At 43.6% G+C, this 25676-nt stretch overlaps 4 protein-coding genes across 8 annotated transcripts in view; 2 read left to right on the forward strand and 2 right to left on the reverse strand.

Moving 5' to 3' along the window:
* Positions 1–120: 120 nt before the first annotated feature.
* On the reverse strand, positions 121–13233 carry qpctla (glutaminyl-peptide cyclotransferase-like a). Of its 3 annotated transcripts, none has more exons than XR_009131516.1 (8): positions 12374–13233; positions 11917–12063; positions 11563–11856; positions 11206–11367; positions 11011–11110; positions 10751–10867; positions 9188–9496; positions 121–1202 (listed from the first exon to the last, which is right to left on the reverse strand). XR_009131516.1 is itself a non-coding variant. In XM_058080804.1 (7 exons), exons 1-7 carry the CDS (start codon positions 12578–12580, stop codon positions 9351–9353), a joined length of 1173 nt encoding a protein of 390 aa, XP_057936787.1. In that variant the 5' UTR covers positions 12581–13233; the 3' UTR covers positions 8382–9350. The 3 variants fall into 3 exon arrangements, 1 of the variants encoding a protein (XP_057936787.1); XR_009131517.1 differs by lacking the exon at positions 121–1202 and adding an exon at positions 1487–1521; XM_058080804.1 differs by lacking the exon at positions 121–1202 and having other exon boundaries at positions 8382–9496.
* On the forward strand, positions 281–8054 carry six5 (SIX homeobox 5). The gene is made up of 3 exons (XM_058080796.1): positions 281–1211; positions 3339–4729; positions 4807–8054. Exons 1-3 carry the CDS (start codon positions 523–525, stop codon positions 5442–5444), a joined length of 2718 nt encoding a protein of 905 aa, XP_057936779.1. The 5' UTR covers positions 281–522; the 3' UTR covers positions 5445–8054.
* A 193-nt stretch (positions 13234–13426) lies between the features above and the next one.
* Positions 13427–17348, forward strand: LOC131134247 (ribonucleoside-diphosphate reductase large subunit). The gene is made up of 4 exons (XM_058079312.1): positions 13427–13596; positions 14480–16461; positions 16561–16749; positions 16825–17348. The coding sequence occupies exons 1-4, from the start codon at positions 13578–13580 to the stop codon at positions 17014–17016; spliced, it is 2382 nt and encodes a 793-aa protein (XP_057935295.1). The 5' UTR covers positions 13427–13577; the 3' UTR covers positions 17017–17348.
* The window catches only part of sipa1l3 (signal-induced proliferation-associated 1 like 3), a 62703-nt gene continuing 54183 nt past the window's right edge, over positions 17157–25676 (reverse strand). For all 3 annotated transcript variants that reach the window (XM_058079311.1, XM_058079308.1, XM_058079309.1), the window contains exons 15-23: positions 24567–24679; positions 24089–24492; positions 23782–24012; positions 23537–23699; positions 22511–22685; positions 20935–21084; positions 20717–20843; positions 20408–20489; positions 17157–19463 (exon numbers count right to left, since the gene is read on the reverse strand). In XM_058079311.1, the coding sequence (XP_057935294.1) occupies positions 19266–19463; positions 20408–20489; positions 20717–20843; positions 20935–21084; positions 22511–22685; positions 23537–23699; positions 23782–24012; positions 24089–24492; positions 24567–24679 (1643 nt within the window). In that variant the 3' untranslated portion in view covers positions 17157–19265. The remainder of the gene's footprint in view (positions 19464–20407; positions 20490–20716; positions 20844–20934; positions 21085–22510; positions 22686–23536; positions 23700–23781; positions 24013–24088; positions 24493–24566; positions 24680–25676) is intronic.

A 25676-nucleotide genomic window follows, 5' to 3' on the forward strand; every position in this document is an offset into this window, starting at 1 on the left:
CACAATCCGCTTAACCAATCGCCTTTCAAAAACGGCGGAAGTCGTCGACCAGCATGTAGATTGACTTATTGTAAACCAATCACAATGGAGCAAGAAATACCAGCGTACAAAAGTGAATGTTTTCATTTAGAGAAGCTTTATCGAAACTACCGATCTCTAAAACAAAATCTTATTTGTGGAGTTATGTGATATTTCCAAGCCACCTACGTGCAGTATAGATTGTATCATAATTAGGGTTATGTATTTAGATCATAACGTCAGCAAATAGTACATAAAATGTTCAACTAGAATGCCTGAAAACACGTAAAACAGTGACAAGGCTGTTCACTTAGTTAATTTAACAGTTGGAAATAATACGTAAATGATTTACAAAGTTATTTGCTAACTTTCTGGCTACATGAGGGGGAAAAGAGGCGTGTCCTCGCCGAGTTTCCACTCTTGGGTGGACTGGTTGTGTTGGAAGGCAGAGAAAGGGAGCGAGGAGGAGGAACCAGCGGAGGAAAAAAAAAGTTAAAGTAAAACATGGCTTCCTTGTCTCTGAAGCCCACAGAACAATCCGACAATAGCGCAGAGGAGCCGACGGCCTCCGAGTCCACGGAGGAGGAAAAATACGCGGATCAAGTGACGGAACAACTCCTCGAAAGTTTCCAAAAGTCGGCAGTGAGTTTTTCCACGGACCAGGTCTCATGTCTCTGCGAGGCCCTCCTGCAGGCGGGCAATGTGGATCGCCTGTGGAGATTTCTCTCCACCATCCATCCTTCGTCCGAGCTGCTACGTGGCAACGAGACTCTGCTCAAGGCCCAGGCTTTGGTGGCTTTCCACCGGGAACAATTCAAGGAGCTCTACGCCCTCCTGGAGAGCCACGACTTCCACCCGTCTAACCACGTCTTCCTGCAGGACCTGTACCTGAAAGCCCGCTACAAGGAGGCGGAGAGGTCTCGGGGCCGCAGCCTGGGCGCCGTGGACAAGTACAGACTGAGGAAAAAGTTCCCCTTGCCCAAAACCATCTGGGACGGGGAGGAGACAGTGTACTGTTTTAAGGAGAAGTCCCGTAACGCCTTGAAAGAGTGTTACAAAAGCAACAGGTACCCGACACCGGACGAGAAGAAGAACTTGGCCAAAGTAACCGGGCTGTCCCTCACGCAGGTCAGCAACTGGTTCAAGAACAGGAGGCAAAGGGACCGAACCCCTCCTGGGACGCACTGCAAAAGGCAAGAACACAAACATACATATTGTTTATATACATATATGCATTTTAATCCTTGTTGACCTCATTTGTTTCCGTCATTGGTGACTGTATAAACAAAGTTACAGCATTTTGTAGGCCACTGAGGTGTCAGCAGGTCTCACACCAGCCAAGCAGCATGTTGCTTTGTTGTGAAATGTGAGAAGCATCACGGATCAAGTTTCCTGAGAAACCTAGCATGCCTTCCACTCACCCTGCACTGCCAATGCATGCTTTGATACTTGGGTAGAACATGGTAATCTATCAGGTGGGGGGCAAGTAGATGCAAATCAGACCTAAAAAAAAAAGATAGCATGAAGTCATTAAGGGGGGGTTGTGTGCAGATAAGAGTGGATATGGCAGCCTTATCTTATCACTTGGACATTTGTGGGGGTCTGGAAGATACTTCACTAGGTTAGGAGACCACAACATTCGGCGCACATGTGCCAAAGATAGAAATGCTCAGTTTTGAGTGTTATTAATATGTTTAGTATTGTTGTAGTGTTTTTAATATTTTCTCAATTTCTTCTGAAGCACTGACATTTCACTGGGGGTGTATTTTTCATATGGTGTGAAATTCAATATGGTTTTATGAAACTACAAAGAGGGGTGGAGGGCAGTGGCGTCATTTGGCTTATTTTAGGGGGACTTTCATTGAATATTTTTAAATATTTTTATTTTATTTTTTAATTGATTTTTGCTACAAAAAAATCGGACAAATTTCATATAATAGGGCAAAAGCAGGCTAAAATTCAATATTTCATGCGAAATTCATGTGAAATTCAATATTTGGGGGGACTTCAGCCCCCCAAAATGTTCTTAAGCCCCCCTAAATAATTTAATATTTAAAAAAGAATTTTTTTTTTTACAAAAAATCTGACAAATTTCATATAATAGGGCAAAAGCAGGCTAATAAGCAAGTCAATAAGCAGGCTAAAATTCAATATTTCATGTGAAATTCAATGTTTAGGGCGACTTCAGTCCCCCTAAAATGTTCTTAAGCCCCGCTAAATAATTTAATATTTTTAATTGATTGAATCATTTTTTTTATTGATTTTCTTTACAAAAAATGTGACAAATTTCATATAATAGGACAAAAGCAGGCTAATAAGCAAGCCAATAAGCAGGCTAAAATTCACTTTCATGTGAAATTCAATATTTAGGGGGACTTCAGTCCCCCCTAAAATGTTCTTAAGCCCCCTAAATAATTTAATATTTTTAATTGATTTTTTTTTCACAAAAAATCTGACAAATTTCATATAATAGGGCAAAGGCAGACTAATAAGCAAGGCAATAAGCAGGCTAATACTAGCCTACTACTAGTACTACTACTATTAGTAGTAATAATCAGAAGAAGAATAATGAAGATAGTAATAATAATAGGCTAATTTAATTAATAATGATTATTATGTAATTGATCACTGTCCACTGGACAGAATGGTTGGAGAGCGGTTTTGCAGTGTAGATTGTGTGTACTTGTGTAAATTTAATGGTGGCCTAAAACAATTGATCTCTACTAAATCTGTCCAAAAGTGGGAAAGTTATATCCCGGTTCTTGTACATTATTTGTTTTTTGGATTTTTTGATTTTTTTTTTTAAATGTCTACTACATTCATTCATATCCTGTGCATCTCCAGGGGGCTAAGCCCCCCTTGTCCTCAGAACCTAGTGACGCCCCTGGTGGAGGGTATTAGTTGTGTACTACAGCTGAACTAATGGCGTCCTATATGTTCTTAATATGTAGTATTATGCCAAATAGGACAGTCCTGATACGTCAGATTTCTATTCATGCACAAGCACATCATAACGTGTCATTTTGTAGCTCCTCCGTGCAGTTTTGAAAATAATCTACAAGGTTAAAACCTGTGATACACTTGCTTATAACTGTGCTCACATAACATATTATGCTAAAATTCCTCCTGCTAGTTATTACTGATACCACATTTTATGACAGAAATAAACAGAACGACTCAATAGCCCACAATCAAAACCCGTAGTGCACGAGCACCGTGTGTAGTCACTCCTCCTGCCAGTTATTACTGATAACCACCACCTTGTACAATAGAAATAAACAGTGTTTTTTAATCTTATTTTCACTGTGCTATTATTGCAGCGAGTCCGATGGAAACCACAGTACCGACGATGAGGCTATGGACGACACCCCCGAAAAAGCAGATGAACCGTCTGCCTCCAAGGCCTCCATTATCTCGCTCTCTGCAGTCAACTGCACTTCAGGAGGTCAACTCATCCTCAATGGTTCCAGTAGCTTCCTCACAGCCTCCCAACCATTACTGTTTAATGGAAACTCCCTCATCTCTGGTACCGGCGCCGGTGTCATAATCAATGGGATTGGCTTGGGGGACTGCCAGAAGGTCACCCTGAGTCAGGTAGCCAACCCTCCTTTGATACTGAACGGAACTCAGGTTCTAGTAAAGCCAGAAGATCCTCAATCAGCCGTTTCTTTGGGACAATCGGTTTCTCCAATGGAGACAAAGCCAAACAGTCTTCCAGCAGTCGTCCTCAGCACGAGCACCTCGGTAGTTTCCAACTCCACCTCGGTCATCTCGGTTCCTGTGCAAGCAAAAAGCCAAAGTAGCAACGCTCTGGATTTCATCAACGTGCCCGAGGACATCATAAAAGTCGAAAGCAGCCAGAAAATGTCTTGCTCTTCTACATCCTTGCCTCCGTCCACACAGACTCTGTCGCCAACAAGCAGCCTGCCTTCTCTGGTTTTAACACCAACCCCCCAGTGCCAGGACGGCCTGTCATCAGCACCCTTGAAAATCTCAAGTCAACCAGGGGAATATGTCGTTTTTGCCACTGCCGCCTCTCAAATAAACCCTCCCAATACGCTGGTTAACTCCAACCAATCCCCTCCTCAAGTGTTCTCCCTGCCCCAGGTTGTGCCTTCCATCCAGGGAATACCGGTTTCCCAGCTGGTTCAGCACTCCTCGGGGACACAGGTTTCTCAGTGTCCTCAGCTGGTCCCGGTCTCCCCTCTCACATCGCCAACCGCCAACTTCCAAAGCCTCCCAGTAATGAGCGGGCAGCAGGATGTTTCCTCACCATTGGCTGAAGGTTCTACAACCATTGTGTCCATCTCGCAGCTTCCCAGTAATCCCCTCCCACAGCAAACCATCAGCTCCTCGCCCACGAAACAACAAGTCATTTCCATATCCTCCCCAACACAAGTCGTTCCAGCCACCACGCCATCGCCGTTGGTCACCCTCTCCATGCCTCAGTTGGTGCCAGTCTCGTCCGTTCAGACATCGTCCACCATCTCATTCCCCCAGGTGGTACCCGCGAGTCCTGCTCTCTCAATCCCGTCTCCTGGAGTCCCTTTACAGATCCTGGCTTCGGCGTCGGCACCAGGTGCTATCAATCAAGGTCCATTTAGAATAAACCAACTGAGGCCCATTCATAATGTGGGCCCTGCAACCAGTGTGGCCCCCGGTTTGCAACTGCTCAATTCTGGAGTCATTCAGCTACCTTCTGCGCCTCAAGGTGAGCACACTTGCTTATAAATTCCCATAACAATCATGTGACCGATGCTAACAATAAATTATTCCATTCCATGGTAGGTAACCTCCTCCTGGGTGGAAGCCCCTACTTGAGCGTCCAGCAAGGCAAGCTCATTTTGACCATCCCAGCCGGCTTCCAACTCACCAGCTTGCCCCTAAAACCAGTTCCAGATGCTCCCACCAACGGTGTGATTCCTGCTCTCAGCCCTTCCATAGCCACCCAGCCTTCACCCACCCCAGAGCAACCCACTAGCATCCTTACAACGCCCCCGTTGAACTTCATAAACACATACGCAGTAGAGAGTGCCAGTTCAACCAACGAGGAACCCGTCGTTTCCTCCCCGAATGCGCTGGACCAGACGGTTGCTCCCAGTATGCCGAACGCACTCTCTCCAGAGAGCATGCTCACACTCAGTCCCATGTATGGGGGCCTGACACCCAACATCCACCTCTCCCAGCCTGCCTGGAGCCCATTGTCCCTTTCCACCTCGGCGACTCTTTTTGACGGGCGAGGTAAGGGGGATCTACCTGTAGACCCGGCTTTACTGGGCCTACCTGGTGGGGAGTCGCTGCTTCTGGGGAGCCCCTCCCCGGAACACGATGCCAACTCACTTGGGCATCCCGAGGAGATGGATGGAGACTCTAAGATTCTGACTCAGCTTCAGTCCGTCCCTGTGGACGATGAGCTGGGCTTGTAGACTTGTTTACCCTAAACATAATATGCAGTACGGTGCCTGTTTAGTTTTATCTGGTCTGTTTGACCATGCCAGCCTCAGCAGGCACTTAGGAATTGAACCCTCGACAGCTTTAATTCACATATGCAACATTGGCCATACACCAAATGCTGCACATTATCTCACAAAACAGAGTGCACCCCTCACTTTTAAGCAAGCATTTTATTCCAGTATATTTTTTACCATAGAATAAAACTTGGTAATAGAGTAGTCTGTGTACAGCTTGTACAGCTATACTGTAATACAAATAGTTGCTGCAATGTGAGGGATATACTTATATTGTAAGATAGTGTATTATATTGTGCAAGGACCTTTCAGCTAAAAAAATATATATTTGAGGTTTTTGTTGGCAGTACAGTAGTAGTTAGCTTTGGCTCCACCATTGCAACTATTCATCAAATCATGTGAGAAAGGCACAGGTCTGGAAAGTAGCAGTAGAACCTGCCATACACAAAAAAAAAACATACACAAAAACTTTTTCGAAGATGTAACAGAAGTGGACGGCGCCTGTGTGAAATGCACAGAAGGATAAATGCAGGCTCTCATTCACCAATGTTGCCGCATCTGTGTGAAAGGGGCTACAATCTGTTGCCTTTGCCTTTAAAACAGAATCCAACAACGACAGGATATTGGAACAACTACAGTAAACCTCGGATATATCGGATTCAATTGTTCCCACTGGTTTTGTCCGATATAAGCGAAATCCGTTATATGCGTATACCGGAAAATGTCCGTTTTACGCATATATCGGATTTATATCCGGTATATGCGTAAATCGGATTTTATCCGTTATAAAAAGGCACTTCCGTGACTATGTTTCCAATGTACCTGGACGCGCAGGCAACGCTGCAAATGACGTCGTATAGCGGCCTGTCACGATTCGGCGAATCGGAGCGCCACGATGTGGCCATCCGATGTGGCCATCCGATGTGGCCATCCGATGTATGCAAGGGAAATTTAATGGAAATGCGTTGGAACGGGACTGGAGATTTTGTCCAAAATAGGCGAAATCCGTTATAAAAAAAATCCGATATATGCAATGAATTTTTATTGGAAATGCATTACAGAAAAATCATTTCTTTTTTATCTGTCTGTTGTGAGCGAATTTCCGATATATCCGAGTCCGATATATCCGAGGTTTACTGTACTTTAACACAGAGACGCAACAACAAAGTGAACATTGTTGAACAACACAACAGCTTTATAGAATTCCCTTTTCACACAGACGTCGTCCCGCCTCATACTACCTCGGGTGGTGGGATATTGCCATGTTAACTTTGTCCACCTATTCCCTAAAGGCAGGAAAATGCCAGCAATGTAATAGCTGCAATACATATAACGTCTGTATTCAAACACTATGTTTTGCAGCCTCCGTTTTTCAATCTATGCAATGTTTATTTTTAAATAGGACACTAATTGGCTCAAATTCTAAACAGTCAATGAAAGCTTTACAGTGCAGAACTTGACGTAAAGATGGTGCATGACACTAAAGCCTTTGCTGTGACCCCCTCCTGTAGTCAACGGGGGTGGGTGCAACAACTCACTGTGTCGTTGATATAAGTGCCTTATATTAAAGCTTACATGTTTGTTTTTTTTTCATGAAATGTTATGTTTGCATCTTTGAGCGGACTCCGCTGATAAGCCAGCCCATTGGTTGCATTGTCGTGTTTTTATTTGTATATTTTGCACATTTTTATTCAGTTTTATTACAATGTTTACGCTTTTGTTTGGCCATTAGTTGGAGTCATGACCTTTTTATTATTATTTTTTTTTTAATTGGACAAAAACCCTTGTAAAATATTGAATTGGTCATGTGACCCTTCCACCGTCTTTCCAACCGGTTTCTCCAGCAGGTGATTTAATTGCCGAGCTCCTTCCCTCAAACCAAAGGAGGGTTAATCATTAAAATCACCTGCTTTAATGAGCGGCTGGAAAGAAAACTTGCAATGTATCGACCCTCCAGGGCATGAGTTTGACTCCGCTGCAGTACACAAAAGCCCATTTAAGTGTCGCATTTTGTTACAATAATTCATGGCTTTTATTCATGTGTGGTTTTTTTTATTAATGTGCATGTTTCTTTTTGTTTGTACATTTAATCCAAAAATGCATGTATTCTTCAGTGTTGTTTTTGAAAGAAAATCAGATAGGAAATGATACTCATTCTGCTTTAAAAAAAAAAAAAAACAGTTTTGAATTAATGTTGATGGCAAATTATTCCTTTTAAAACGGTCACTCCATTTTCATCAAAACAAATTGCATTGACAAATCATGTATTAAAATAACTGAACTGAGTATTTAAAAACCAGGGGATAAAGGGAACTATGACTTTCTATGATAAATATGCGAGTTTGTCTGGTGTTATGAGCCATTTCTTACCAAAATGATGCTGATATTATGGCCTGTGTGGGCTAATGCACATTTATTTGTCAGCTGGGATTTTTTTACACAAGTAAAACCCAGATTTTTACCAAAGATAATGTATTGTCATTTACTATTTCATAGTGTTGAAAAGGGATCACTTGTGCTTTTGTTTTATTGTATTAAATGCCTTCTATTTTTTATATTACATGGTGATGTAATAAAGTACATTTATATGACCTGCGGTGTACATCTTTGTCCTTTTGCTGTTATTTGGGATATAATATCAATGCTAGGCTCTGTCATTATTTCACATTTTTACCTGATCAAAAAAGCTAATATGAATTTTCACCTTGTGGGTCGCCCCCAAATAAAATTGGGTTATGATCCCATGTGGGCGGACAGTGTGAACTTAGTGCCTTCCATCCAAAACACAGATAGCTAGATACCTGTTGGAGAAGAGCGCTCAACCTCACGTTGGGGGAATTCCACCCACAATGTAGACTGCCAGGTACAGTACGACAAGACTTTGAGGCGTTCGTCCCCAATTCAATCAATCTATTGACGCAGGCGAGTTGTGGTCGACAGCAGAAATGGTCTTCCTATTACAAAAGTTACATTTGCATCGTATTTACATTTATTTTCATACTGTTGAATCAGAGCAACTGATTGGAAGATGTTTCACCTCATTGGTATCCAAGTCCAGTTTAGATTTAGGAAGTTGAAAAACATACCGTAGCTAAAATAGTTGGGATCTAAACAGCGGTATTGTGTTGTTTTTAAAAGACATGCTGCAAAAATGCGAGTCAACGATCTTGAACTGAACCTTAACAGATATGTTGGTAGGTTAGTAGCCAATCGCTCTGCAAAATGAGCAACTCTTCTGTTATAGAGCTGATCTTTGACTGTTGGTCTTGCTGTGCAAAATAGGCTACATTATATATCTTTGGAGCCAAAACAATCACACGTTGCAACATGCATTGATCCCCAATTTCTTCACAATCACGAAATTGACAGTGAAGTTACTCATTAGGCACTGTTGGATGGCTCAGACATGACTGTAAACATATATACAGTATAGTATAAGAATAATTTAAATGTAACAGATGTGCTGTGATGCCCACCAAAAGACTTTCACAGTTAGGCTCAGTGCAGGATAATGTTCCTACATCTTCTGGATGTTTTTGTAATATCAGCTTTTCAGTGTTTTGGACTTTTAGTAGACATACAATAGTCTAAACATCTCAAGAACATTTGTCCCATGAACAAATCAAGTATTAATTAGCATTAATAGAATGCTTCACAGCAATGAATGTAATTTATGGGCTCAACTGAAGATAATACTTGACCTTAAATGCTGACATGGTAGTCTTGCAGGTCATCGAGTCTTTGGTCAAGTTTCTTTGCTGGTCCGTTGAGGCTTCATCTCGCTCCACTAGTGACAGCGTACCGTACTTTTAAGAGGTTGATGAGAAACTCATCAGAAGTCACACGTCAAGGTTTTTTTCTTCTTCATAAGCCGAGGTATTCAGCCAAAAACACCGCCATGATCCTGGTCAGGTTCTCCACAGTGGGACGATGGATGTTCTCCGCTGTGTCGTCCAGCGTATGCCAGAACTTTGGGAAGGGGGTGGCGATGACGTGGAGCACGGGCACACCTGGATGTGGAACGAGTTAGGAAAGTGCAAACACAGCTTGTTAGCATGAGAGCTACTAAGTCCTGGCTCAATTGAGAGACATAGTCTCTCCAAACGTGTCTTCCCCAAGGCTTCCTACCGGTCGGACGTGGGCGTAAGCCCTGCCTACTGTCTGAGTGCACATTGAGTTGGACATGGCACCTGCCGGTTTGTGTTTGTCAGCATGTCGTCAATAATACCAACAAATACAAATAGACGGTGTAGACATTGAAAGGGAGAAGGAAAATAAATTCACAATAGAAAATATGAGTTGGAAACCTCATATTACAAATATACAACATAAGGTGGCCAGAAATATTTCAATATTCAACAAAGCAAAATTTGTTCTCAATCAGAAATCACTCCACACTCTTTATTGCTCTCTAGTTCTACCATATCTTACTTATTATGTGGAAATATGGGGTAATAAGTATAAAAGCAATCTTCACTCGCTAAATGTACTGCAAAAAAAGTCATTAAGGATAATTCATAATGCCGCCTACAGAGAACATACTAACTCCTTATTTCTAAAATCACAAATACTTCGACTTGCTGATATAGTTCATCTTCAAACAGCTAAAATAATGCATAAGGCTAAAAATAACCAATTACCTAAAAATGCCATCCAATACAACGGAGGAGAAATATGATCTCAGGGAAGAACTACATTTGAAACACTTATATGCTAGGACTACGTTAAAAAGCCATAGCATTTCAGTACGTGGAATCAAACTATGGGATGGATTGAGTAAGGAACTCAAACAATGCACAACGATGAGCCAATTCAACAAACAATACAAGCAGTTGATGTTTGCTAAATACAAGGATGAAGAGTCTTGGACCAGTCATGATGTGCTATATATATCACTATATTGACACTTACTATGGTACCCATTATGTCATTGGATGGTCATGTCACCTCGTACTTTGGTACGTGACATTAGGAAAGCAGGAAGTGAACAAATGTAACAGTTACTGATTGTAAAAGTACCAGATGGAGGGGTAGGATTTAATAAGCTTTGCTTCTTCCTACTCCTTTTGGACATGTGGAACTGTGAACTGATTATGTGATGCATTCAATTGTAATCTGATGCATGTTCAAATGAAATAAAACCATTACCATTATCATAATGTGTTGCAGAAGCTTTCATGATGAAGTGGTATCTAATGCATTGTTAATAACACAATAATACGCAGGATCTTCTATATGAAAATATGTGCATCGTATGCAGTCACCTCGATGGAGGAAGGGTATGTGATCATCCTGGACTGGTCCAAAGAACAAGTCCTTCCTAAAGTAGGTCTGCTCGGAAGGGTGCGACACCAGCAGGCCTTGACGATGAAGGCGCTTCTCTGTAAAATGAGTAATTAATTACAGTATACTGACTCAAAATCATATAAGCGTACCATGAATAAAACCGAACTTGATCATTTTGCCCGCCTCGGCATATTGACACGTGCATGCGTGTTTGTTTTGCTCATTTCTACACGCCTACCTGCAGCAATCAGACGGTCAAACCATCGTGCTGTGTTGTCAAAGTGGTTTACAATTAGTGGATCGGGAGCACCGAGAAGGTCTAGCAGCACAAACAGATCCTAGAAGGGCGAGACAATGTGGCCTCATCAATGAAAAACAAGTGTGTGTAGTAGTTGTGTGAAGTAAACACACACACACAAACAGTCTTGCTCACCACAGCTTCTAGCATGGTGGAGTGTGGGGAGCCGGCAGGGTGAGGCGTGCGGGCCATGCGCTCAGCCATGTGACGGGAGCCGTACAGCGAGTCGGTGGCGGTCCATTCCTCAAAGGACTCCTCCCCATCAAAGAACACAAGCTGGAGGGATAATGGAAGCTTCTGTACAAGATAAGATGGTGAGATGTTTGTATTAACAACATAATTTGTCACCCTCGAAATCGATGAACATCCATCTAGGATTGCATCCTCAAATGGTGGCGTGTAACACTGCAACATCCAAACAGGAAGTGCTACAGAAGTGTGAAGCCTAACCAATACAAATAACCAAAAACATGTGACCAAGCTTATATTGACCTGTTGTTTGAAGGACCTAAGCCGATTATCCAGAGAGGTGGCCAGCTCCAGGATCATAGCACAAGGCACTGCCGAGTCGCTAGCCCCAAGAAAAACCCTCTCTGGGGCGTGTCTGTCCGGAGGTAGTGCCTTGGAGTCGTAATGGCACGTTAGCAGCAGCCTACGTGGAGCTGAAGGTTCCAGAGTGGCGACGATGTTTGTGAACGTGACCTCTCCACGAGGAGTCGAGGACTGGAAGGAGTCCAGGTGAATGTCCCAGCCGGCGGACAGGGAGGACAATGTGGAGGTGATGTGCTGAAAGAAGTGTGACGGTTAAACATGCACAATGGAGACTACGTTAGCAATGAGGTGTACCTGCTGGACAACCAGGCTGCCTTGCGTCCCGGGAAGCCTCTCAATCAGGATGGGCTTCAGGTGCGTCTCCCACAGACGATTCCCGTCCACTTGGGATGCCAGGTGGTGAATTTGAGATGGAGAGAACTTTGTGTGTTTGTGCAGCAACTTAAGACGGGACAAAAATATAAGTTATAGTTAGTATAAATAAATATGAGACACACTTTAAACATAGTAATATACACATAAATAAATTATTAGAGCAACACAGGATCATTGACTAGTGTTTTTTGCATTGGAGTCCTAAAAACAGCAGCATGCTCTTGTCATATAGAGGATCTTTGACTAGCATGATATAACAAACATTACTATCAGACTATCAAATCAATATATCTTCCTATAGGTGTTATATTAGATAGTATAACAAAGATAAATATACCTTAATGAATAAATCAATTCATAGTTATATTCTTCTTACCCGGTCCTTGGTCAGATCTGCAACCTGAATGCGGTTAACATTCCCAGTGGTGGTGCTATCGTTGGACAGGTGGTAGACTCCGACTCCCAGCGTAAGCAGCAGCACCCCGAGGAGACACAGCAGCAGTACCCGTACACGACGCCACATCAGCCGGTCACAGCCGCTGCCCTTCTGCGGGGGTTTGGACCGACGGTTGGATTTGCTCATGGTCGCAGTCTCTTATGCGGCTCAGAGCGAACAACTACGTGTCCTTTGTAGGAGGGGAAGTAACGCCCGAGGCGGGAAACGTACCCACACTAGCAGAAACAAGCTACATGGCTTGTAGTCTTGCTTCAGTGCATCAATCTGACAATCTAAACCACCTTTTCGTAGGCGGGAGATCACTTCATGGCCGTTAAGGGAAGTTTATTCTAGGCTACATTCAAGTATATCACGCCTTCTACAGTATGTTTGAAGATTTTAGCGAGTAGCAACACTTTCCTACCGTGATAAACTACTGTTGGGCATTATACGTTTAAAAGAAATAATAAATGGTAAAAAAATATGTATAAAAATAAATAAAATAAACAACTAAACTTATTTTCCTGCGTTGGCGAGCAACCACAAAATAGTAACTTTCGGGTTTTGCGGTTGGTTTCTTCTTCTTTGGTGTGATAGCGGTTGGCATCAATCACTTTGGTGCATTACTGCCCCCTTTCGGTAGTGTCTTGGCTGCATTCACATACTCACAAATGCCACACAAAAACATATACCTCATTCCCCAGGATAAATATAACTCCTTGATTCTCCACCTATTCACTCATATTTAATTAATCAACACTGGGCTTCTTAAATAATAACAACATCTTCCTTTGATGTGTCATTTCACCTATGTTCAGTAATCATTGTGTTATTTGACCTACTTCTTTTGAGTCCCGCCATAATTTCGTCCGGGAAAGTCACCGGAATAGGAAGAGATTCTGAATTGCTTTGATTGGCCGTTGCACTGAAGACCCGCCTTTACTTTATGCTGATTGGTCAAAGCGCCTATTTTGCAACGTCGCAGTGGTTCCGCCTTACGTACAAATGCAACGTTAGCGGGCTTTCGGGGGTACACTTGGCGCGTCGTCGTTTGCGTGTTGGCGAGCTTTTCGTCCGAACTACACATTTTGACGTCGTGGAGAGTTTTTCTTTTGGGAGGTGAAACTACTCACACGGTCCCAGGATGCATGTGATTAAGAGAGGTAAGTAACAGATGTTCTTGAAAGGCATAAGCTTATTTGGCAGCCTACAATTATTAATGGTCATTTACAAAATCAATACACTTGTATTACAACTTGTTGATCGTTATGACTGGGCTATTAAACAGTTTTTGTGACTAAATGACAAGTTCGAACCACTACCCGCAAGCTATCCGTGATGTTTGCTAGCAGCTTTGCATAGTCGGATATCCTGTGCATGATACACAGCTGATATCAGTTTCTATCTTAATTGAGTAACACTGACTAGCATCTTCGGTTGTAAAAGTGTATTCAACATTATTTCTTAGCAGTACATGTGTCATTTGCGATCATTAGGTTTACTTTACTGCTTCCGGATTGAAGTCTTTGTCATAGTTGGCGCCAAATCGTTGATCCAGAGACATTCAGGAGCACCTTGGACAAAAGAGAACCTGACTGTTTATTATTATTTGAAGTTTCTGATTCCATCAATTTGTCGTGTAATCCTAATTAGCGTGTAATGATAGTCAGCGTGTGTATAAGAATTTTATACTCTCTAAACTTTGTAATGTAATGCGATTGTGTAAATATGTATTTGAGTACTATTAAATATTGTGAAAACAAATACTAAAAATGGCCATTTTCCAATTTCCCGTGTCTTAATAGTGTCTTAACAAAACAAAGAGGTTCCAACAGGAAGGACTTAAAAGTTTCACAATATTAGGAACATTAACAAGAGGCAATACATGAGCTGTGTTAGGAATTCCGCCATTATTAGTATAACCGGGTCATTGAGTCATACTGAGATTAGTTCATTTAATCTTGTGGTTTGTATATATAATCTAACTCTTTTGTTTAAATATCCAGTTGTAAATATTGTCCGTTATTTACCCCACCCCTCCCCCAGATGGGCGCCAGGAGCGCGTCATGTTTGACAAGATTACCTCCCGCATCCAAAAGCTTTGCTACGGCCTCAACGCTGACTTTGTAGACCCGGCTCAAATCACCATGAAGGTGATCCAGGGTTTGTACAGCGGCGTCACCACGGTGGAGCTGGACACGCTGGCGGCAGAGATCGCAGCGACGCTCACCACCAAGCACCCCGACTACGCCATCCTCGCCGCTCGCATCGCTGTGTCAAACCTCCACAAGGAGACCAAGAAAGTGTTCAGCGAGGTGATGGAGGATCTCTACAACTACGTCAATCCTCTTAATATGCGTCACTCGCCCATGATCTCCAAGGAAACTCTGGACATGGTCCTGGAAAACAAAGACCGCCTCAATTCGGCCATCATATATGACCGCGACTTCTCCTACAACTTCTTCGGCTTCAAGACACTGGAACGCTCCTACTTGCTGAAGATAAACGGCAAGGTGGCAGAGAGACCGCAGCACATGCTCATGAGGGTGGCCGTCGGCATCCACCGCATGGACATCGACGCCGCCATTGAGACGTACAACCTGCTCTCTGAGAAGTGGTTCACACACGCCTCGCCCACATTGTTCAACGCCGGCACCAACAGGCCTCAATTGTCCAGCTGCTTCCTGTTGGCCATGCAGGACGACAGCATTGAAGGCATCTACGACACCCTCAAGCAGTGCGCCCTGATCTCCAAGTCAGCAGGTGGCATCGGCGTAGCAGTCAGCTGCATCCGCTCCACGGGGAGCTACATCGCCGGCACCAATGGTAACTCCAACGGCTTGGTCCCCATGCTGAGGGTCTACAACAACACAGCGCGCTACGTGGACCAGGGCGGCAACAAGAGACCCGGAGCCTTTGCCATGTATCTGGAGCCATGGCACTTTGATGTCTTTGATTTCCTGGAGCTGAAGAAGAACACGGGGAAGGAGGAACAAAGAGCCAGAGACCTTTTTTATGCCCTCTGGATCCCAGATCTCTTCATGAAGAGAGTGGAGAGCAACCAAGATTGGTCCCTCATGTGTCCCAGTGAGTGTCCCGGCCTGGACGAATGCTGGGGTGATGAATTTGAGGCGCTCTACACCAAATACGAGAAGCAAGGTAGGGTAAAGCGGGTGGTCAAGGCTCAGCAGTTGTGGTACGCCATTATCGAGTCGCAGACAGAAACAGGAACTCCATACATGCTCTACAAAGATGCTTGCAACAAGAAGAGCAACCAGCAGAACCTGGGCACCATCAAATGCAGTAACCTTTGCACTGAGATCGTAGAGTACACCAGCCAGGACGAAGTGGCCGTCTGCAACCTGGCCTCCATCGCCCTCAACATGTACGTCACTCCAGAGCGCACATACGACTTCAAAAAGCTGGCGTCCGTCACTAAAGTCATCGTGAAGAACCTGAACAAGATCATCGACATCAACTACTACCCTGTTCCTGAAGCAGAGAGGTCCAACCTGCGTCACAGGCCCATCGGGATCGGCGTCCAAGGATTGGCGGACGCCTTCATCCTCATGCGCCATCCCTTTGAAAGCCCAGCGGCTCAGCTACTCAACAGTCAAGTTTTTGAGACCATCTACTACGCAGCCCTGGAGGCCAGCTGCGAGCTTGCGGCCGAGCACGGCGCCTACGAGACGTACCCCGGCTCGCCCGTCAGCAAGGGCGTGCTCCAGTATGACATGTGGGACAAGACCCCCACCGACTTGTGGGACTGGAAAATACTCAAGGAGAAGATCGCCAAACATGGCGTGAGGAACAGCTTGCTGCTGGCGCCCATGCCGACGGCCTCCACCGCCCAAATCTTGGGTAACAATGAGTCCATTGAGCCTTACACTAGCAACATCTACACTCGCAGGGTCCTCTCTGGAGAGTTCCAGATCGTTAACCCTCACCTGCTCAAAGATCTCACCGAGCGAGGACTCTGGAATGAAGACATGAAAAACCAGCTCATTGCTCACAATGGATCAATCCAGGTCAGTGCCGCTTGTTCATAGTTGACCTCAAAGTGGAGTATCAATATTTCAATGTGGTTCTGAGATGTTTATTCATGATTTGTATTGCACGTTCCACAGAACATCCCCGAGATCCCAGATGACCTGAAAGAACTTTACAAAACCGTGTGGGAGATCTCCCAAAAGACGGTTATCAAGATGGCCGCAGACAGAGGGGCCTTTATTGACCAGAGTCAGTCCCTGAACATCCACATAGCCGAGCCCAACTACGGCAAACTGACCAGCATGCACTTCTACGGCTGGAAACAAGTGAGTCCGAACAAGCGTTCTTTGTTTTGCTGTCCAGAGCGTGAAATAACCGCATGTTGGCCTTCCCGCTTTTAGGGCCTGAAGACGGGCATGTATTACCTGCGCACCAAGCCTGCTGCCAACCCCATCCAGTTCACGCTAAACAAGGAGAAGCTGAAGGACGCGCAGTCGGAGAAAGCCTCCGAGCAGGAGGTCAAGGAGCGCAACACTGCTGCCATGGTGTGTTCCTTGGAGAACCGAGACGAGTGCCTCATGTGCGGCTCTTGAACGCTCCCCGTCATTAACACTAGCTTCTATTCTTCACTGTGAAGAGTTAATTGTTAATACTCTTAAAATGTCACTTATTATTGAATGGCCGTAATAAAATTTCTATATACTGTCTGAAGATGAAATGCAAGTACAATAGGTTCAACCTGCAAAAAAATGAATATTTTTATTTTATAAAATGAAAACAATTTACACTTACATGTACACTTATTACAGCCCAGAGCAACCAGAAGAGGAAAAATGTAGACAAACGGTACCCTCCTCATCCTTGCTATTTTCTGCAGCAGTGACAACAAAAATAAATTATCAAAACATTCAAGCATCTACAAAGACAAGGAATATGACAGTTACTGATTTGTTCATACATCGTGTTTGCTATAAATAGCTTCATTATACAGAAAGTAAAGAAAAGCTTTTTTTTTTTACATGAGCAGAGCAAATGATTTGCAGACAGAACATGCCAGCAACACCTATGGGGTTCTGTAAAGGAGTGTCACTTTGGGTCATGGAATACTGTCCTGCTCAGTCACATTAAAATGCTTCTTTCAGCATAACAAAAAGGTCAAACATTTGGGAAGAGTCCTCGTATTTCGAATGGTTGACTATTAAAGGGTTAGCCACAATGGTAGAAAGAACAGTACCTCATACCGCTTCACCTCTGATGTTAGGTCCAGCATCATGAGGAACCTGAGTCAAGTTAAAAAAAAAACTCCAGTCATCCCAGCAGAGAACATGCACCAGGGTACAGTTTTATCGGCATTATCTCCATTCTTGAAAACATTGCTGAAAAGTACCTTCCATTCAGTACCAGCATCCAAAAACATTCATACAGTCATTGTATGAAAAATACATCATAATGCCAGCACAGTATATAAATAGCCTTGAGGTTTTTTTTTTTTTTCACAGAGCAGGCCAGTCATCTCTACACGTACAGTAAGTTAGTTTACAAAAATCTGGAAACAGCTTGAAATTCTGGTTAAAATATATGCGCTTTCTGAATAGTGAGCAATGTGTGTTTAATATTTTAAACACACCTAGCAAAAATGCTATGCTAATGACACATCCCGTAGCCAAACACACATTATATGAAACAGTCATATTTGAGTTTGTTTTATACTCACTTAAAAAGCTGATATCCGGTTAGAATTTTATCCAGAATGTGTTAGTCAGTGTATATTTGTATTATTTTTTAAACATTTCTATATCGATGTTTGTTGTCTTTTTACCTGCCACCAATTCCTGCGCGCATGCGCATAGTCTTCAACTCAATTAAGACCAATATCGCGCCATTGCCACCTACTGGCATGGAATAATATTGCACCAAATTATTAAATATTTTGCAGTTAAGTACATTTAAACAATGTGTACTGCACAATAGCTGAAAAAGACTCTTTTGTTGGCCTTTTAACGGAGGACTAAAGCTAGTATGTACTGCGTTCAAAATAATAATAAAAATCATCCTCTAAAACTTATCACACACTCAAATTTTCCTTGGAGAACATTATCAGACATTCATTTAACGACCGGAACAGCTAATATGTCGAATGTAGCTATTTCAGAGCGCCAAGATTAGCATAAAACATCAAATAAAAAATGTACATGAGTCGGCTTTAAAAAAGATGGTGACTGTTTAATGCGTACTTTGTACCACTCCGTGTGGGAGTACTTACGATGACTTCACTGACTACTACCAAAATAATATGAAGAACTCTTTTCTCCAGTATTAAAGTAGGTCACTGAATGCATCTTTGGGCCAAAGCTCATCCATGTAAACGGCAAGATGTGTGAAGTTTCATTCCATTGTAAACTACTTTGTTCGTCACTGAGTCGATCGTTCGGGCGCCTTCTCATGCCATATTATAAACGCACGCACGCACACACGCACGCACGCACGCACACGCACGCACACACACCTTTAGTACAAGAGTTTCAGAATATGATAATGATATGTGAGAATGTAGCTCACAGGCGTCGTCGTACAGTAATTAAGACTGTAGCGCTTCTGTTACTTACTAGTGCATTTGGGGAGATGCAGTTTTTTTTGGCTGATTGACTTGCAGGAACAGTGTTAGGCCTCTCCAGGTGATCCTCGTCCTCCTCTAGCATAGTAATATATCTCAATATATCTCTTTATAGAATACTTTATAAAAAATAAAAAAAAGAGGCTCAGGGTGGGGCTGGAGTGAAATGTTTTCCAGTTTAAGGCAGTCCAGTGGAAGCGGAGTGAGTCAGTGGGAGGTCACGTGCACTCACTCCCTTTTGGGCTGAGATTGGTGCGCCGGCGGCGGGTGCGCGTGGGGCTCGTCCTCAGCCTTGTTGAGCTTGCTGAAAAGTCGATTGAACTTGCGGAGCTGCTCGCTGGCCGTCACGCTTTCCTCCTGCAGCCGCTGGTTGTTCTGTCGTAGGTTCGCCATCTCGGCCAACAGCACCACCTTGTCCTGCTTTTCCTGGACACAAAGAGCGAAAAATACACTGTTGAGAAATATCGGAATGTTCTCAACGTCTGTTTGTATGTCGGTATTGAGCAGAATAATGTTTATTATGTTAACGTGGATATAGGCTCATTTATGCTTTACATGCGATTACAATAGCCACGTTTACATGGACCCAAATATTCTAATTCCATTCGGGTTATTTGCTCAAACACCTCATTCCGAAAGAAAAGTGCCAATCCGAATGAATATATAATCGGATTCACAGGGGTGGAATATTCCTTTCCCCAACCCGATTGAGGTATCTTGTACCCGCTCAATCGGAAAGTTGTCAGACTGCGTTCTTCTTTGTAGTGTTTTTCTTCTTCTGTTGTTTATTGGCGGTTGGCAAGCAGCTTTCGTGTGCATTACCGCCATCAGTGGAACAGAATCTAAACCCTTCTATACACCATTCACAAGTCCAGTTTTATTAAAAAAGAAAATAATTCTTCTTAATTATAAAATATTAGCAAGATTGAACTTTATCTTTTCCTGATCCCGGGTGCGTTCTTTCAGCGAATGCTGAGATATGACGTAACACGCAGCCCCAGACATTCTTCGATTAAACAAAATGGAGGCGAGCAATCGGCACTGGACTGCAGCGGAAACTTTGTTTTTGATTCAAACTAAATTTCAAGACTGGACGAAGGAAAAACTGGCAATACGGAGTTATTCCAACAAGTGAAAGAAAAACTCAAGGAAGTCGGTATCACGTGATGTTGGTGTTTACGCTTTACTGCGCATGCCCCATTGACTATTCTGGTTGATTATAGCGGCGCATGTAGACAAGAGATTGGAATATTCCTTTCCATGTATACCATTGTTTTCGGAAAGGTCATTCGGAAAGATTCCATTCGGAAAGAGAAAAACTCCTCATGTAAACGTGGCTATTGACCAGGTGGGCTGGCGGGGGAACTCACCCGGTCCAGGTCAGTGCTAAGCTGTTTCAACATCACCTCAAGATGGTAGAGACGTCCCGACAGATCGCCAGACACCTCGTCACTGAAGGCACAAGCGACAAAAAGTCACATTAAGAGTCAAACGGAGAGAGCTTTCATTTCTCATCACATCCAACTCCGGCCAATAGATGACATCAAACTGGCCCCCAGGTCCAATGGGTTACTTTACACATAAAAAAGCAGCGGAAGCAATTCTCCTGTTTACATAGACATAGACATTTAGGAATTTAGTTGAATAGCCAGAAAAGCCTTGCTCTACGGCAACACCACCTGCTGAAGGTGGGTGTGGTTCTCGGCGTCTTCGGAGTGGGGAACTGCACGGGGCTGACGGCTGGCCTCATGTCCACGCCGCTTCCTTGCGTCTCGGTCAACGAGAAAAGCGACACGGCTCTCTGTGCTATAGAAAGGACATGAGTGATTGGACAACGAGGTTCACCGAGATGGACTAGCGTAGAAGGCATGAGGAGTCTTATATGTGAAGGGGTCACCTTCGTAGACTTTGGCAACGTTGACCAGGCTGGACCACTCCAGTCCGCAGGCAGTGTCGGGGAGGGGCATGAGCCCGGGATCAAGCCTCCTCAGCGGGGGGACTTTGTCTCGTACCTCTGTAAGGGACAGCTCGGATGCAGACAGTGGCACTGAAACAAAGTGGGTCGGGGGGAAAAAAAAAAAGGGGGGGGGGGGGGCTGTGAGTCCAATACTCATTCACAAAAGGTTACAACAGAAGGGTCTATACCTTGTTCTAACGCGTATATGCTAGGACTACGTTAAAAAGCCATAGCATTTCAGTATGTGGAATCAAACTATGGAACTCAAACAATGCACACCAATGAGCCAATTCAAGAAACAATACAAGCAGTTGATATTTGCTAAATACAAGGATGAAAAGTCTTGTATGAGTCATGTGCTATATATATCACTATATTGACACTTACTATGGTACCCAGTATGTCATTGGATGGTCATATCACCTCGTACTTTGGTACGGGAGAAAAAAAAAACTTAAACTATATAAGGAAAGCAGGAAGTGAACAAATGTAACAGTTACTGATTGTAAAAGTACCAGATGGAGGGGTAGGATTTAATAAGCTTTGCTTCTTCCTACTCCTTTTGGACATGTGGAACTGTGAACTGATTATGTGATGCACTCAATTGTAATCTGATGCATGTTCAAATGAAATAAAACCATTACCATTACCATTTTATTAAACCAAGTCATGGCTATAGCCCCGCAAAAGCTGTAAACATAGGGGGAAACACTAGCCACGTTTAAATGAGGAGTTTTTCTCTTTCCGAATGACCTTTCCGAAAGCAATGGTATACATGGAAAGGAATATTCCAATTGCGTGTCTACATGCGCCGCTATAATCAACCAGAATAGTCAATGGGGCATACGCAGTAAAATGTAAACACCAACATCACGTGATACCGACTTCCTCGGGTTTTTCTTTCACTTGTTGGAATAACTCCGTATTGCCAGTTTTTCATTCGTCCAGTCTTGAAATTTAGTTTGAATCAAAAACAAACTTTCTGCAGCAGTCCAGTGCCGATTGCTCGCCTCCATTTTTTTTTCCATCGGAATACGTCTCGAGCTGCATGTTACGTCATATCTCAGCATTCGCTGAAAGAACGCACCCGGGAACAGGAAAAGATAAAGTTCAATCTTGCAAATATTTTATAATTAAGCTCGGCACATGTTTTATATAGATATGTATTTTCTTTTTTAATAAAACTGGACTTGTGAATGGCGTATAGAAGGGTTTAGATTCTGTTCCACAGATGGCGCTAATACACACAAAAGCTGCTTGCCAACCGCCAATAAACAACAGAAGAAGAAAAACACCACGAAGAAGAACGCACCCTGACGACTTTCCGTTTGAGCGGGTACAAGATACCTCAATCGGATTGGGGAAAGGAATATTCCACCCCTGTGAATCCGATTATATATTCATTCGGATTGGCACTTTTCTTTCGGAATGAGGTGTATACAAAGGTTACATTCTTTCCGTTTGAGCAAATAACCCGAATGGAATTGGAATATTTGGGTCCATGTAACACACTCACCCTTCTTGGCCTCCGTGTGGTTGGAGGAGCCGCTGTGTTTGCGTGTGGGTAGCGTGCACGTGAAGAGCATGTCCATGGGGGCCGACTGGTGTTCAGAGTTAGCAAAGCTGGCGTCCCTGCGTCCGCTGCAGAGGGACTCATCTGAAAAGGTTCGCTGCAACGGGCGTCTGGGAGACTAGAGGGAGACAACGTCGCCATTAAAATTAAATAATAATCACATGATCGCAGATGTGGCTGTAGGCAACCTCCTGATGTAGTTCTCATTAACTACTGTGAGTGGGTGACTCATGGATCTTACCCTTTCCGTACTGTTGTTTACAATGAACTTGTAACTCAATTTGTTCTTTAATGCTATTACATTATTGGTTCTCTTTCTTTCATTGATTTGTTCATTCATTCATTCATTTTCTACCACTTTTCCTCACGAGGGTCGCTGGGGTGCTGGAGCCTATCCCAGCTGTCTTTGGCAAGAGGCGTGGTACACCCTGGACTGGTGGCCAGCCAATCACAGGGCACATATAGACAAACAACCATTCACACTCACATTCATACTGATGGACAATTTGGAGTCGCTAATTAACCTAGCATGTTTTTGGAATGTGGGAGGAAACCGGAGTACCCGGAGAAAACCCACAAATACATGGGGAGAACATGCAAACTCCACACAGAGATGACCGAGGGTGGAATTGAACCCCGGTCTCCTAGCTGTGAGGTCTGCCCGCTAACCACTCGTCCGCTGTGCAGCCCTGTAATTTGTTAATATATAATATATATTATATAAAGATGAGTTGTTATATAATGTGTTTATACTTAGCGGATTAGGTAAATAAAAGCCATGGCGATACTGTAATTATAGCATTTACGATATATAAATTTTTGATCATTAATCATCTCTCCATCTCTACCAATAGACTGGAGTTCACTACTTGGTGGCAGCCAGCAGAGGGCGCCATTTATTCAAAGTGGTTTGCTTCTTAAACAGGAAGCAGTCCAACTTTGTGTGTCTGCTGTGTGTGCGCCGCTCACAGGATCCCGTTGTGGAGCTTCTCCGGGGTTGTCCATGATGATCAGTTTCTTCAGGTCGTCCTCGATGGTGCTCTTGTAGTTTCGGCGCGGAGAGCGCAGGTCTCTCAGCGATGCTCGCAGTCGAGGTTGTCCAAACACGTTCTTTGAATTCATGTCCACCTGACTGAAACATGAAATGTCAAGGTCAATCAATCTTCTATTGTTATTATTTATGTATGAAAGTGGAAAATAAATGATGAACATACGTTTTGCTGTTGCCGCTGTCGGAGCTGGACATGGTGTTTGCGTTGGAAGAGGATGGGCTGATGTCTTCAGGCTGCCAGGCGGTTTGTCTGCTCTTTCCGTGAAAGGCCTTGGGGGCGGAGCTGGACAGAGGGGTGGAGCTTAATTGGGCTGAAGTGGGTGTGGTTGTTGAGGCGCGGACAGGTCTGGCTTTCTCCGCCGTGGGCGTCTTATAACCCTGAGGTGTGTAGGCTCTGAGAAACACATTTGCGATGTTGAAGACGGCTTGTTGAAGACGCGTAATCACATGACGCCGAAAAAGTGACTTACCTCGGTTTGAAAGCTTCGATTCGCTCAGCGCTGGAGCCAGGAGGCGGGAACGTGCGAGTCAGATACCCTTTGTTGTGACTGGCGACGGCTGGTACCACAGGTGACGACTCCCGTCTCTTCGCTTCACCGCCACTGCCGCTCCTTCCCACAGAGAGCTCCAAGGCCTTGAGGGGTTGGCTGCGACTGTTGTGACTGTTATAGTGGGTGGGAGCGTCAATGCCGCTGTCATTGGATCCGCCCTTGTTCAGATGATCGGGGTCAGCCTCAGGGGGGTCGCCCAGGAAACCCGCGTTTCCTCTGTCTCCTCCGGAAACACCGTCAAACCAGCGCTCGTCGCTGTGGCTGCTGGAGGCGTTGCTGGACAAGGTGTTGCTGCTGGAGTGGCTGGAGTACTGAGTCTCACCCTGTGGGGGGCACAGGTACGCATCCACGAGGTGACGCATCAGTATGAAGTGGTAATGGACAAGTGGAATCAAACCTTTGAGTGTCTGTTTGGAGTCTCTTTGCCTTGGACATCCTGTCTGAGCCTCCTCTGGTTTCCTCCACCAGCTGGCACCCGAGACGATAATGCCGGAATATGCCAGAGTGGTTCTGGGGGGGGAAACAAAACACGTCCATGTCTTTATATTATATATTTATAAAAGACAAGACACTGAAATAAATAGAAGAGAATAATTTTATCATAAAAAGTAATGGTAATGGTTTTATTTCATTTGAACATGCATCAGATTACAATTGAATGCATCACATAATCAGTTCACAGTTCCACATGTCCAAAAGGAGTAGGAAGAAGCAAAGCTTATTAAATCCTACCCCTCCATCTGGTACTTTTACAATCAGTAACTGTTTCATTTGTTCACTTCCTGCTTTCCATAATAAAGTTTAAGTTTTTTTTTTTTTTTAATAATGTACCTCGTACCGAAGTACGAGGTGATATGACCATACAATGACATTATGTGTACCATAGTAACTGTCAATATAGTGAAAAGTTGTTTTAGACAATTATTTTAGGTCATAATATTAATTAACCAAAGTTAGTTACTACACATGATGGATCCAAACCCTTTTTTGGCATTCCGCATAATGGCATGCTGCCAACTGATGTTCAACATGGCCGACGTTTTTGGCCAGACGTCTAATTTTGCTGAATTGGAAAACTAGTTTTACTGCCATTGTATGACAAAATCGTATGAGAGAAGCGGTTTCCAGAAGAAGTTTGACAAAATCCGGAAATCCCTGATGTCCATCATAAGATAGACTTACTGACAATTATGCACTCGAAGTCACGGCTTCATCTCACAAAGAACACTAAACTCATTACACAGCAGCTTAACACTCAAACGGCAGCTACTGGTATAATAAAAAATGAAAAAATATTTAAATGGAATATTTATTTATATTAAAGGCATTTCAAAGCTGATTCATTCAGCTGCTTCTGTCCACCAGAGGGAGCCAGAGAAGCCTCGGCCCAGACTGATTCTAATTGGGAAGCCCATCAAACAGCAGGAATCTACAGTATCTCCAAATTATTATTATCATCATTATTATACTTTTACTGTCACTGACAGCAAAACTTTCAAATAATAAA

This window comes from Doryrhamphus excisus, chromosome 8 (assembly GCF_030265055.1).
Source record: "Doryrhamphus excisus isolate RoL2022-K1 chromosome 8, RoL_Dexc_1.0, whole genome shotgun sequence".
NCBI classification, from domain to species: domain Eukaryota; kingdom Metazoa; phylum Chordata; class Actinopteri; order Syngnathiformes; family Syngnathidae; genus Doryrhamphus; species Doryrhamphus excisus.